The sequence below is a fragment of the Polyodon spathula genome, chromosome 21 (genome assembly GCF_017654505.1).
Source record: "Polyodon spathula isolate WHYD16114869_AA chromosome 21, ASM1765450v1, whole genome shotgun sequence".
In the NCBI taxonomy this organism is placed as follows: domain Eukaryota; kingdom Metazoa; phylum Chordata; class Actinopteri; order Acipenseriformes; family Polyodontidae; genus Polyodon; species Polyodon spathula.
The window spans coordinates 8,851,504-8,865,079 of NC_054554.1; the positions used below are offsets into that span (position 1 = coordinate 8,851,504).

The 13,576-nt window shown below is 36.1% G+C and overlaps 1 protein-coding gene across 1 annotated transcript in view; it reads left to right on the forward strand.

The window, feature by feature from the left end:
• LOC121296586 (chromodomain Y-like protein 2) overlaps positions 1–13,206 on the forward strand; it is a 34,645-nt gene extending 21,439 nt beyond the window's left edge. Inside the window, exons 3-7 of the mRNA XM_041222297.1 lie at positions 4,775–4,992; positions 10,486–10,658; positions 10,963–11,173; positions 11,994–12,137; positions 13,028–13,206. Of these exons, the coding sequence (XP_041078231.1) occupies positions 4,775–4,992; positions 10,486–10,658; positions 10,963–11,173; positions 11,994–12,137; positions 13,028–13,186 (905 nt within the window). The 3' untranslated portion in view covers positions 13,187–13,206. The remainder of the gene's footprint in view (positions 1–4,774; positions 4,993–10,485; positions 10,659–10,962; positions 11,174–11,993; positions 12,138–13,027) is intronic.
• The last annotated feature ends 370 nt before the right edge of the window (positions 13,207–13,576 follow it).

A 13,576-nucleotide genomic window follows, 5' to 3' on the forward strand; every position in this document is an offset into this window, starting at 1 on the left:
TTTATATTGCAGAAGAGCTTTCTGTACATCAGCTTTTTATAATGAGTTTTGCTTATATTCTATTCATTCCAGTGTTCACAGGATATAAAAAGCCATTCTGCCATGATTTTATAATGAGTGGATTAATCATTATATTAATCAAGTGTCCAAACTGCTGTCTAGAAGCTGTAATGTAAATATAATAAACAATCCCAAAGGATATACCTAGTAAACTACAAAACAATATGTTTTACAGAAGTCTCTTCTAGTGATCAGCTTCATAAAGACCAGCTCACTATTAAGATGTTCTGTCATTTCCATTTGTAGACAATCTGAAGATTTTGTTTCTTTAGGTCAAGCTCAGCTATTTTACTAACAGGCTTTTTCATGATGGGTTTGAGAAAGGGCAATGGATAGGATAATAATTGACTATAATCAGATGAACTCTTAATCTTTTCTGCCATATATGCACACAGTTCTCATGTGTTATGTTCATAACCAGAGCAAGGTGAATAGCCTATCCTTCAGCACTTGCTTTAAATGCAGGCTGGTTACTTACTTAAAATAGAAATTTGAACTGAACAGCCTTGAAGACTCAACCAAACACCCAGTCTGATATACAGTAGCACTCCACCAGTGAAGTGGCTGACTGTCACCTGTGTTGTACACTGTCAGCTAAAGGATTATTCAGTAGAAATGATGTACTTGATATAGGATTATTGTACAAAATGGGTGTTTGCATGTGGGAGGTTTATCTGGAATGAGGTGATTTAATCTCTGTAGGCCTGTCTTCCTAAATGGTTTTAATTAAATAAATAATGAGCTTTACAATCCAGCTCTGTCAAGCAGATTTATGTTAATCAGGAACCGTATGCTAAAAGAACATAAATAATGCATGCTCAACCAACCAAAAGCGATGAATATACAAGGCAGGATGATTTGAGTTGTCTACTGTGAGATCAATTTTATCAAGACCCCAGGAATACTTTTTTGTTATTGTGGAACAGAAAAGGATCACCATGGGTAGAGACCTATGAAATCCACGTTGCTGAGAACACGGGCTGAATCGTGGAATTGAGAGAAAAAAATGGACACAGAATCAGTTTAAACAAACAAAATATATATGTATATATTAAAAAAATTGTGTGTGTATGACAAGAAGCCTCAAGAAACCCACGTCATGGGAACGCATGAAAAAAACTTTTTTGTACCTCTCAGCCACCATACACGACTGTGATTTTAACTGTAATAAAGCGCTGCCTGTCGTGCCACCTCACTTGCCCGCAACCATTATCGCTTGGGTGGGAAAACGACTACCAATAAGTTATTCTGAGTAGATAGTACAGTAGTGACTACTGCAGAATGCAGTGTCTAGTGTTCTCCAAAGTTCTCAGGGAGATATTACTAAGTGCCTTTACAGAATAAATCAGAAGGCTTTAATTTACATTGTCATGAATTATTAATAAAAACATGAAATCTATTTTGAAATGTTATAGTTCAGCATGTGTTGAAAAGAAAAACTACTAAAAAACAAAAAGCCTACTTTTTTTTTTTTTTTTTTTTTTTAATTTACAATGTTCCTAGTTTGGTTCTATTATATTGTGCCAATTTGTACTTTTTTTCTGAAAGCACTTTGATTAAAACCATTTAGAAAGGTTTTTTTTTAAAACCGAAAAATCTGAAATCTGGGGGGAAAAAAAAATAATCTGAAAACATGGCTAGATTTCCCTTTTCATAGCCTCACCACTGTATGTATCTTACCCGTGTCCTGCGTATGTCTCCACTTAATTCCTGTGTGCTTTGGTCCTGGTTTCAGTGCTACACTTAAAGTATTGTTAGGGGTTAAATTGATATACTTTTACAATTGCCTTCCAACTCTTTTTGCTCTAGGATAAAAATCACATACTTTATACTTTGTTCGGCAAATTGCCCACATCTTACGTTTGCTAATCTTTCTTCTTACACATCTTGGGATCCTATTATGTTATTAGGCTACCACTCAGTATTGAGAGGAGATGAAACTTGTTGCTTGACTATAGTTCAGGGCTGACCAAACTTCGTGACCCTATGAGCCACATACTATACCAATGTTTTCATATGGCCAAGAGCCACAAGACCTGTAAAACGTTAAATGTTTGCGAGCAAGACATTTTTAAATACTAGCATTAGTGGTGCAGTCAACAACCTCATTTCTTATTCGTTTGTTGTATAGATAGGCATTTATCAATGATAATCGATGCATTGATGTTTTCAAAATAAAGAACAAACATTAGTTTTATTTTATTTTTTTTAACAGATCCAGCAACACCACCATTGTGCATAATAGTTAAACAAAGTCACAACTTGCATTCAGATTAGAACACTTGGATTATTAAAAAAAGAAATACGAAGGACTTGAGTTGACTAATTTAACTACCGTACTAAAAAAATTCAGCTTAATTTTATATAATATTGTCATATAATCCAAACATAACATACTTTGAAACAAAAGAAGGTAAACAGTAGATTTAATATTGGCATTCTTTTGAAATGATTACGCATAACATAAAAGGTGTATGCTGTGTTCTTGTCACTTTTAGTGAAAAAAAAAAAAAAAAGCATAAACTCACCAGTGAAGCAAATCAACTAATTTTAAACAGGGTATATCCAACACGAATGTAGAGGCCTAAAATGTGTATCCTAGCAACGCGCTGTCATTGTTTATCTACTGTAATAGCACTAAAAGAAGCGCATTCTCACACACTCAAGGGTTTAATGCAAACTAGCTTCAAACTGTGTTCTAATTTGATGCATCGGTTCACCAATATGTAATCAAAACTCAGGAAATTTAAGGACAGATGATCAATAATCGATGCATCGATTAATTGTTGCACCACTAACTAGCATTGCTTTAAACATTTGTTTTTAATTCACTAGAACATTATAAAGGAATCTTGCACTTACTCTGTGCAGTACAGTAGTTGTTATCCCTTTTATATATTTTATTTATTGATTTTTTACAAAGTTGCCGTGATTAATTTTTTACCATATTTCATTCCATACATTTCTGCACATGCCTTATCTCCAATCATTTTAAACCTAAGTTACTGTACCTAAGCTACTCAACTCATGGCAAAGTCACCTAAAGCAAACTGGTTTCACATTACTACATTCACATTTTCTTGGATATGACATTCCCATCCTATATACAGTAAACCAATAAGCGATAGAGCCTGTCGATGTGGGCTCTACCGTATGGTAGATGAGCACAACAGGAGTTATGCATCCCGAGCCATAGACGAGGGCACTAACGAAAGTCAAGGTCATCTACCACACAGTAGAGCCCGCATCGAGAGGGCTGTATCGCTATTAGAAAATTATTTGTTTTTTTTTTCTTTTAAAAAAAAAAAAAAAAAACCTTTAAAACCTGTATTTACCTTTGAACTTATAACTTATAACTTACTGATATTTCGCCAGGTAACCTTTCGCTGAAGAAAATAGTCCCTAACATAGTTAGAATAGAAAAACAACACAAATGTAGAGAAAAGTTTTTATTATTATGACATTGCCAGATAATTTAACTGTAGGATTGTTGAATAGTCTGTGTAGTACAGAGTCGGACTCGAAACATGTTGTTGGAGGCAGGGGTGTCATTCAAGCTGGAAGAGAGTGAATTGGCTTGTGTGGAAAGAACTGAAACAGGTTTGGCAGTTTGACTGGCTGGTTTGGAGTGAGGGTGTTGTTTGGATCCAGCTGATGACAGAATTGTGGACCTATCTTATCGTAGCGTGCTCTCCAACAGCTGCGAATTGATCCTTCATTACGGTGTCCTGTCACAGACATATGATTTCGCTTGTCTCAAGACCAGTGTCAGAAAGTATGTTTAAGTAGCTTTTTATGTTATCAGATTGGTTGTAGATTAGAATGTCTTTATGTGCGGATTGATTTAAAATTTAATTCACTTCAGCGTTCCAGTGGGCATCTGTGCAAAATAGAAGCCCACTAGATCTGGAACCTGATTGGCAGTTAGCACTCAATCGTTTTCTGATTATGTATATTATGTCTGCTAATGATGTGAAATTTCGTGACCTCCTTGAAACCTTTCCTGAGGAAGACCTGAACCCCAATTTAAGAACCAGTCTCACTGTATCGTTGCACCCCTGATCAATGAGGTGCTTAATCTTGCTTTTTTTTAAATTACTTGCTAGTAGAGGAAACACCTAGTTCATTTTGGCAACCTTTTTTCAACCTACATAAATATTTTTTGAACCACCATCTATAGTTAATATGGGAGTGTTTCCATGGACAATTTCCTTTTGGTAAAGTGACCATGTATTTTCCTTGATGGTGGAATATGTTTATAATGTAAAAACTTTATGGCTTTGTTCATATATTACAAGCTACTTTAGTGAAGGCTGTGTGGTCCAGTGGTTAAAGAAACGTGCTTGTAACCAGCAGGTCCCGGGTTCAAATCACAGCTCAGCCACTGACTCACTGTGTGACCCTGAGCAAGTCACTTAACCTCCTTGTGCTCCGTCTTTCAGGTTAGACGTTGTTGTAAGTGACTCTGCAGTTGATGCATAGTTCACACACCCTAGTCTCGTATCTTGTCAAGCACTTTGTGATGGTGGTCCACTATGAAAGGCGCTATATAAAATTATTATTATTGGTTATTAAAAACATTTCAACAGCCCACTTACACAATGGTGTCCACACGATTTCTTATTGTGACATTTACTGTTCTCTAATGTTTTGTTTCCATACTGAACGCTACATTGTACTCAACGTGTCTTCTTTTTTTTTCTCTTTCAAACAGGGTCCACACTTTCCAATGGGGGAATTAATTTGCACAGTGCAGTAAAACGGAAACTGGTAGAAGACAAAGACTATGTGTTTGACAAACGACTCAGATACAATGTTCGGCAAAATGAAAGTAACTGTCGGTTCAGGGACATAGTGGTTAGAAAAGAAGAAGGTTTCACACATATACTGCTATCAAGCCAAACATCAGACAACAATGCATTAACCCCAGAGGTAAGAGTCCGTGGTGGGTCCAGGCAGTTTTATTAATGTTATTATTATTTTTTTTTTCTGTCTGCCGTAAATATCTTTTACACATGTTCATGTTATTTATGAAGAAAATGGACCACCGTTTTTAGAATGATTAAATATTTAATGATTAAGTTTTATAAGTTAACTTTTTACCGTATTGGAACATTTTCTCCAAACATGTCTAAGAAAAGTTGTGATTATCTATTGCAATGTTTCATTATTTATTTATTTATTTTTGTCTAGTTGTTAGTTACATAGACAACTATATTTGCATACAGTTAAAGCTTAATTAGTATTCCTCCTGTACGATGCTGTAGTATTGCTAAAATAATTGCCTAATTCCCATGGGAAAAGGTGGCTTAGCTGTGTGGGAAGTGACTACCTGAAGCACTGAAGAGGAAGAAGAAGGTGTATAGCCTTGATGACAATATGTAATAACTAAATAGAAACACAGTCACACTGGTTCATCTAAACACAATCAGAAACCTTTTATGGGTCTGGGAATGTCACTTAGGGCATGGTTTCCCAATTCTGGTCCTGGGGGACCCCAGTGTCCTGCTGGTTTTCATTCCAACTGAGTTCTCAATTACTTAATCAAACTCTTAATTTAACTAATAATGTGCTTTAATTAGACCTTTTTAATTGTCACAATTTTTTATTTTACTTTTTAGAAATATAAAAACAGTTGGTGTGCACTCAAGACTTTGAAAAAACCTACATTGCATTATAAAATAATTACAATAACTTAATGTGCTAAAATTATACAGGCAGTGATTGAAGGGGATATGGAACCATCATTTTGCTTCTCCTGTTTTCTACATGAGGACTGGACCATTAATAGCCTACAATGAGCACACGCTAGGCATATTACATCTACCATGTCAAATAATTTGGTCTTTAGGGTTGTTTCCAGACGTTCACGTTATTGAGGATTACTTAGTAACTTGCACCTAGCAGATCGCCCAGTAGACCTCTCTCTAAAGAAGTGCAAATATTATCTGATAAGGAAATAAACGACAAGACAGCAAGATGAGAAGCCTGCAGGAGAGGAGTTTTATTTTCTTTGTTTGTTTTTTTGTACAGTGCTGTACGTTACATTTTATGTAATTTTCAGTTTGGTTTAAATAGTACAGTATTATTATAGTGTATTGTGTGTTAGGTCTGGGCCTTTCATTGTTAGATCACATTAATTTGCTGCCCAAGTGGAAGCTGTACAAAACAACTTGAATAATAAACATATTCAAGAAAAACAGCCATATTCCAGACATAGTTCAGTATCAGTGGTATCAGTATTACAATGTAGTTAATCAGCTGTACACTTCGGGTTGTTAAAGTAAACTAATTGTTCACAAGTCTGAGTAATACAATATATAAGAGAAGTGTCTATTCTGACAAAAACTGACTTAACTTATTTTCAAACATATGTAAAAGTAGTAAAAGCACCTCTCTATGAAGGCCTAATTTTAATCATCTCTTGACGCTTTAATATTGAGGTTTCACTGTACTTTAGAACAGCCCCATAATGACATGCTAGTGTAGTTAAAAATAAATAAATGTTACATATATGATACATTTAAGTGTTAGATTACTTCAATGGATAGATCTCAGACATTATTTATTTGGGACTTTTTGATATTGATTTCATTGTCTTCATATTTCCAGAGGGTATTTCCATGTTTTCACATGACGTGAGGTTACTATATTACAGGGAGATAATAATTCCATTACCGGCCCACCCCTTATAAAACAAAGCAATACCAACTTAAAGGGCATGCTTTACATTTTTTAAAAAGCAAACTGTAATCACAAAGTTTGGTATGATAAATGCTTTTAACCTTCAAAAAGATAATGGCAGGAACTGCATTTAAGCCTCGGGCAAATCAGTTTGCATATTTCTTAAAATACGTGTTTCTTGTGGCAATGTGGTTAGTATTGTGTGGGTGTGGAAGTGATGCAGTGCAGGAAATGATGTGACCACACAAAGTTCCAAGGACAAAGGACATTTTTATTTTGCTTTCCTTTAGTAATCCTTCTCAAAAATAATAGGTAGCTGGTGATCCACAGCTATGTGTAACGCGCAGTCTAAAACAAGGGTTTCAATCCCATAATAATATTGTATCAAAAAAGAGTTGCAAACAGTACAACACAATACAAACAAAAATAACGCAGTACAAGTCCAGTGGGTGAAAACGCTGTTTGCAACGGGTTTGTTTTGGTGCAGTGATTTCCGGGTTGGTGCTGGGCTCTTAGCTATAGTTTAGCCATCTAACAATTATAAAAACGTTAACACTCAACACTGACAACACATGGAACACTCACGGTTTTTACATCCATTCGGTGATCTTTCAGTAGCCAAAACCAAGGAAGAGTTTACCTCGCCACACCCATTTTTATACAGTTAGTCACGCCCCCTGGTAGCGAGTGCAATCGCCCTTTATCCAATTCACAATTGCCACCTCACCAACCATGGGGACAATGACTTGCACTATTGTGGCTCTGCCCCTTTTTTGGATGACCGACTTCCAACTGGAATTAATTGACAGCACATCCACTCAAAGGCACGTTGTTCCCTTGACACAGCACCCCCACAGGTCTGGAGGGAGATTTATAACCAGGATTTATTCTATCTCTGTCACACTTTTTTGACATTTTGAAAGATTTATTGTAAGAGTAAGTCCTGTCTGTTTAGCATATGCTGTGCTTCTGTTCAGTGTCTCTTCAGATTCGGATTCATGTCTGTCTTGGGTCTCTGCAGAACCAAGCTTTAAGGTCTGTTTTATGTCTGAAAGGTGTATACAATGCCTATAGAAAGTCTACTCCCCCTTTCAGAATTTTCACCTTTTGTTGCCTTATAGGCTGGAATTAAAATGCATTAAAATAGTTTTAGTTTTTTTTTTTTTTTATTTATCTACACATCCTACCCAACAACTTCCAAGTGAAAAAATATTCTAAAAATGTGTAGAAAATTAATTAAAAATAAAAACTGAATTAGCTTGGTTGGATAGTGTCCACCCCCCTTGTAATAGCAATCCTAAATTTGCTCAGGTGTAACCAATCACCTTCAAAATCACACACCAAGTTAAGTGGCCTCCACCTGTGTTAAAGTGTAGTGATTCACATGATTTCAGGATAAATTCAGCAGTTCCTGTAGGTTCCCTCTGCTGAGTAGTGCATTTCAAAGCAATGACTCAACTTTGAGCACCAAGGAGCTTTCAAAAGAACTCCGGGACAAAGCTGTTGAAAGGCACAGATCAGGGGATGGGTATAAAAAAATATCAAAGGCCTTGAATATTCCTTGGAGCACGGTCAAGACGAGTATTAAGAAGTGGAAGGTGTATGGCACCACCAAGACCCTTCCTAGATTAGGCCGTCCCTTCAACTTCGATGACCGAGCAAGAGGGAGACTGATCAGAGAGGCTACCAAGAAGTTATATATATATATATATATATATATATATATATATATATATATATATATATATATATATATATATATCTCTCAATAAAAACTTTTTCCCCCTTAACAGTGTGGAGTATTGTGTGTAGATAAGTGGGAAAAAAATAATAATTTAAATGCATGAAACTGAGATACTTTATGTTTATGAGGATATTAAAGCTGTACTGAACATCATTATATAACAACAGATTATTTTCTTACCATTGTAGTGCTATGTATTCCTGCAAATCTTAAAAAAAAAAAATTAAAAATCAATTAATCTGACACTGTTTTGCACAAGCAGTGAGACACACTTACAATAGGTGATCTTTTCTCATTGCTGAGCCATCAACAGATGATTGCACGCAAATGTCTCTCGGTGTATTTGAAATGCATGCAGACATCGCATTACTCACATAGCATTAAAACAGGGAGCATTTAACAACCACCATGGCATTTCTCTGTCATATGTATCCAGCTTACCATGCTTTATAATACCAGAATAATGGCCTTCATAAAATTACAGGCAAAAGCTGAAGGTTATTCAGTCATTAATACAATGTTGGGAGATATTAAGAAAGTACATGGATTTGCCCACTGCACAGATATGAATAACCTGCTACTACAGGTAACAGAGCATGACTGTTTAAATACCACAGACCGAATGACATGAAGGCTTGAAAAAGTAAGGAGACACGTATGCCTACAGCTGAAAATAAAAATAGAAAATAGAAATAAACTGGCATGACGCACCCTGAAAACAAGATGGGCCTGATTTTAATCCTTAGCATTAAGGTGATGCAAAGTGCTTTTGCCCTGCCCTTATTTTGCCTTTGCATCCATGAGTGTACATAGGGTGCTAAGGGATTCTCAGGGAGTTTAGACTATACATTACTGATGCATTTGTTAATGATTCCCTGAGTGCAAACCAGCACTTTTAGACTGCAATTATGTATTCCCCAAAGATGTGTGAAGCACTCATTTGTTAATCAAAATACCTTCGGCCTTAAGTTTAAAATTATAACTTTGGTATGAACTAAAAAAAACTGCGTGGAGCATGCATTGTAACACCTAACCAGGTCCATACAGAACAGAATATTTCTAAGGTGTTTTTAAACCAAAGAGATGTACAAACTCATTTTAACAGTCTAAAACTTGGAAGAAGCTCAAATGTAACAGTTTTTTTTTTAGTGCAGTTGTACTATTGTACATTACAAATGTAATGAAAAAAGAGAATTAAGTATTAGGCCTACCGCTAAAAGCTTGCGAACTTAAGGAATACATAACTGAGTGGGAAAAAAAAACTATTAATATGTAAAATTAGGTTCATCAGAAGTTCTGTTTTGTATTTTATAGTGCAGTTCAAAATTGTTTTATCTTCTACTAAAGACTGCTTAATCCTTAAAAAAATGTCACTTAAAACGATTCTATTCCTTTAGAGAAATTTAGTAGTACATTCTCACGCGCAGTGAATTATAAAGTAATACAAAAAATGACTACAAAAGATTTAGAAGTGAGTAGTTTTTCGAGATTTACGATTATACTGTATTTACATATCTTTTGTAGTCATTTTTGTATTACTTTAATATAAATACATGTTAATTTGGATTCATATGTTGTTTTTTTCTGACTTTATGTGAACGAAAAGACACACATTTGCCCGTTTTCCCATTGGAAATAGTGATATTTCGAAATATCACTGTCCTGGTCACAAAAGCAAAGTTTGTGGGGAATAGCAGCCATTTTCTATACTTTTAAGGCATAAGCAATTAGGAAATAACACTTACTACCCAGGAACAAAAAAAAAAAAAAAAAATTGTTACACGGTTATCAGATCAAAGGTTGATGTGGAGTTAATTAACATTGGCAAGTAGTGGGTGTGGTATTTTAAACGTGTAACTTTGTCATGGTGTAATCTATTAGGTAGTGGTTTATAATTGCAGACAGTGGACTTCCTTGTCTCTAAAAGTAGCATGCAATTGCACAAGCCCTATACTTTCTGACCTAGTGTTTGTGCGTGTTTATTATTTTTGTTGCAGATAATGAAAGAAGTGAGGAGAGCTTTGGGTAACGCCTCAGTAGATGACAGCAAGCTGCTGCTCTTGAGCTCAGTGGGTAGTGTGTTCTGCAGTGGCTTGGATTACTCATACCTTATTGGCAGGTTATCAACCGACAGGAGAAAGGAGAGCACAAGGATTGCAGAATCCATAAGGTAATTCAAATTCCATTCTACCGGATCAGAAAAAAAAACACCACGTGCAAAACAAAATGTTATTTCCTGTTGATATAGTTAGAGAAATAGGCTGTCAAAAAAGATTTTTAATTTCAAACAGTATAAAATGTAGGGCGCAAACATCAAAGATTCTATCTTATAGTGAACCAAAATTAGAAGACAAGGGACATCCCATGAAACTGAGTGTTGACGTGAAAACTATTTGGTTAAGCCTACCAAAACAATCTTTTTTTCTCTATTTTGGGGGGGGGTTACTAAAAGAGATTCTTGAATTTTATTTCAGGGATTTTGTAAAAGCTTTTATTCAGTTTAAGAAGCCCATCGTGGTAGCTATCAATGGACCAGCTCTTGGGTTAGGAGCTTCCATCCTGCCGCTCTGTGACATTGTGTGGGCCAGCGAGAAGGCCTGGTTTCAGACACCTTGTGCCACTATCAGGCTGACCCCAGCAGGCTGCTCATCTTACACCTTCCCTCAGATTCTGGGGGTTGCACTGGTAAGTGTTATTGTTTTTTTTTTTTTTATGACCCCTGAGCCACAGGTCCAACATTTTGAGCCTTCAGCAAGAGGGCACTATAAGATTTTATTATTATTATTATTATTATTATTATTATTATTATTATTATTATTATTATTATTATTATTATATAAAGATTTTTTTAAAACTTGAATTTCCCTTATAATGTCAGTACCTATTTATCTACCTCCTGTTAACTCTCATTTAGTCGTTGGTCAGTGCCTAGGTTAAAAATCCATGAACATTAAAACAAGAAGCATAATGTGAAAGAAAAGATGTTGAAACATAGGGCCTACACTCTGAAGTGTGAAATACAGGGGTCACCTCTGTTTACCAGGCACAGGGCTATGCATCACCAGTACATGGTAAAAACAAACAATAAATAATTGTAATAATGGTAATACATTTTTATATTTCCTTTCATTAAAAATGGTGCACTTGTTTGTTTTTTTATAGAAAATACCCAGTAAGTGCTGGCCCAAAGTCTTTAAGGATCCCTGAAAAAAAAAAAATCTTTTGCTCCATGTGGCTGTGTCTTATATGCAACACGTTACTCAAGTTTCACATTTTAAGGTTTTTATGTAACAATCTCCAAGGTGACCTCCATTTCCATGCTTAATTGGCTTTGCATGATTATCTGATGCATCTTTAGTGGAACGCGACTCTGTCTGGTATGAAGCAAACGCAATCTGGTGCTCAAAGATGAAAGGGCTCATGCAGTATTGAAGGCATGGCTTAGGAAGTGCAAAAGGGCTGGTTGCTGAAACTGCTCCCCCCCAATCCCCTTTTCTGTTTTTAGGCAAACGAGATGTTGTTCTGTGGGAGGAAGCTAACCGCTCAGGAGGCATGCAGTAGGGGATTAGTATCACAAGTCTTCTGGCCAACAACCTTCAGTCAAGAAGTGATGCTCAGAGTAAAGGAAATGGCTACCTGCAGTGCTATGGTATGAGCTTCTGTACTAAATAAATGTGCCTTCTAAAGATATCCCAATGTGACCCCTGGTGCCTGTGTAATGAAGTAGGCGGTGTACAGTACGCTATGAAGGGTTGCTTGAGCATGTATTTAGGCATTGATAAATCGTCATGGCATAAAACTGTGCTGGAGGGGTGGTGGGGGGCTAGATAGTGCAGCAGGCAATGTCACTATCATCTGTGGCCTTTCATCTCTGGAGGCTAGGTTCAAATCCTGCTTGATTCATAAGTGAAATGCTCTCATCTCCCAGTGAACATTAAACATTGTTTAATAATGATCAACTGAATATCTATACTGGAGTATCACATAGAAAAACTTCCAATTTCCTTTCCACTTCTCATCCGAAGTATTTTTTTTTTCTATAACTAGTGTATTATCGTATATAAAGCTGTTTCAAGGAATCCTTAAGGTATCGGTGATGGCAACATAAACACACACACACACACACACACACAAAAACAACCTTTGTTGTACATCATGGATCATGGTTGTTATAAGAACAAAACACAGACTCTTGTTTAACTGTAGCAGTACATGTATACTTTTCTATTGTTATTTGATATGACCTAGTGTTTAAAGTATGCTTTATGCAAAGTAGTTACTGATTTGTTTAAAAACTCTGTAGAAACCATCAGTATTGTCAGACTGCTGCTTCACACAGATTTAGTAACCTGCTGTTACTGGCAGTGTTGAATCGTGCACCTAAAAGTGAACTAAAATGTAATGTTGGTGAGATTGTGATGGTGTTGTCATAGCAATAATTGGAGCACATCTCTATCTAACCAGTTGCATTTGGATTTCAATAGAAATTCTCAGCAGCTTTATTTGTTTATGTGTTGTTTCATTTTTTTTTTTTTTTAGGTGCTGGAAGAATCCAAATACCTGGTGCGAAGTTTGCTGAAGTCTTCGCTGGAGGGGGTCAATGAGAAAGAGTGCCAGATGTTAAAGCAACTGTGGAGCTCCTCAAAAGGACTCGATTCCCTATTCAGTTACTTGCAGGATAAGATCTACGAAGTCTAACTTCCCCGTCAATATGAAAGCAAACAAACGAAGAAAGGGGAGGATTATTTATTGACAGCTAGCACTTCCTGTTCATAAAGAAAACCCTGCGACACCATCTAATTGACAGACCTCCTGAGATCTTCCCCTATGAGTGGTTGCAGGTACTCTGTACAGGATAAGACTTCAAGGGAGGTTGTAGAATGGATAACTGATGATCCTGCTGGAAAAATTTGTATTTGTCCCCTGCTAGTAAACAAACGCAGAAGTAGATTGCAAAGTTTCCCCATTACATTCCAAGCTCTGCAAACTTGAAAAAGACAACAATGCAATCCTTTTGAAGATAACATATTTTTTATTTATTTATACAAGCTGTGCTGTGAAGTAGTCCCAGACAGCAAAAGGAAAAAC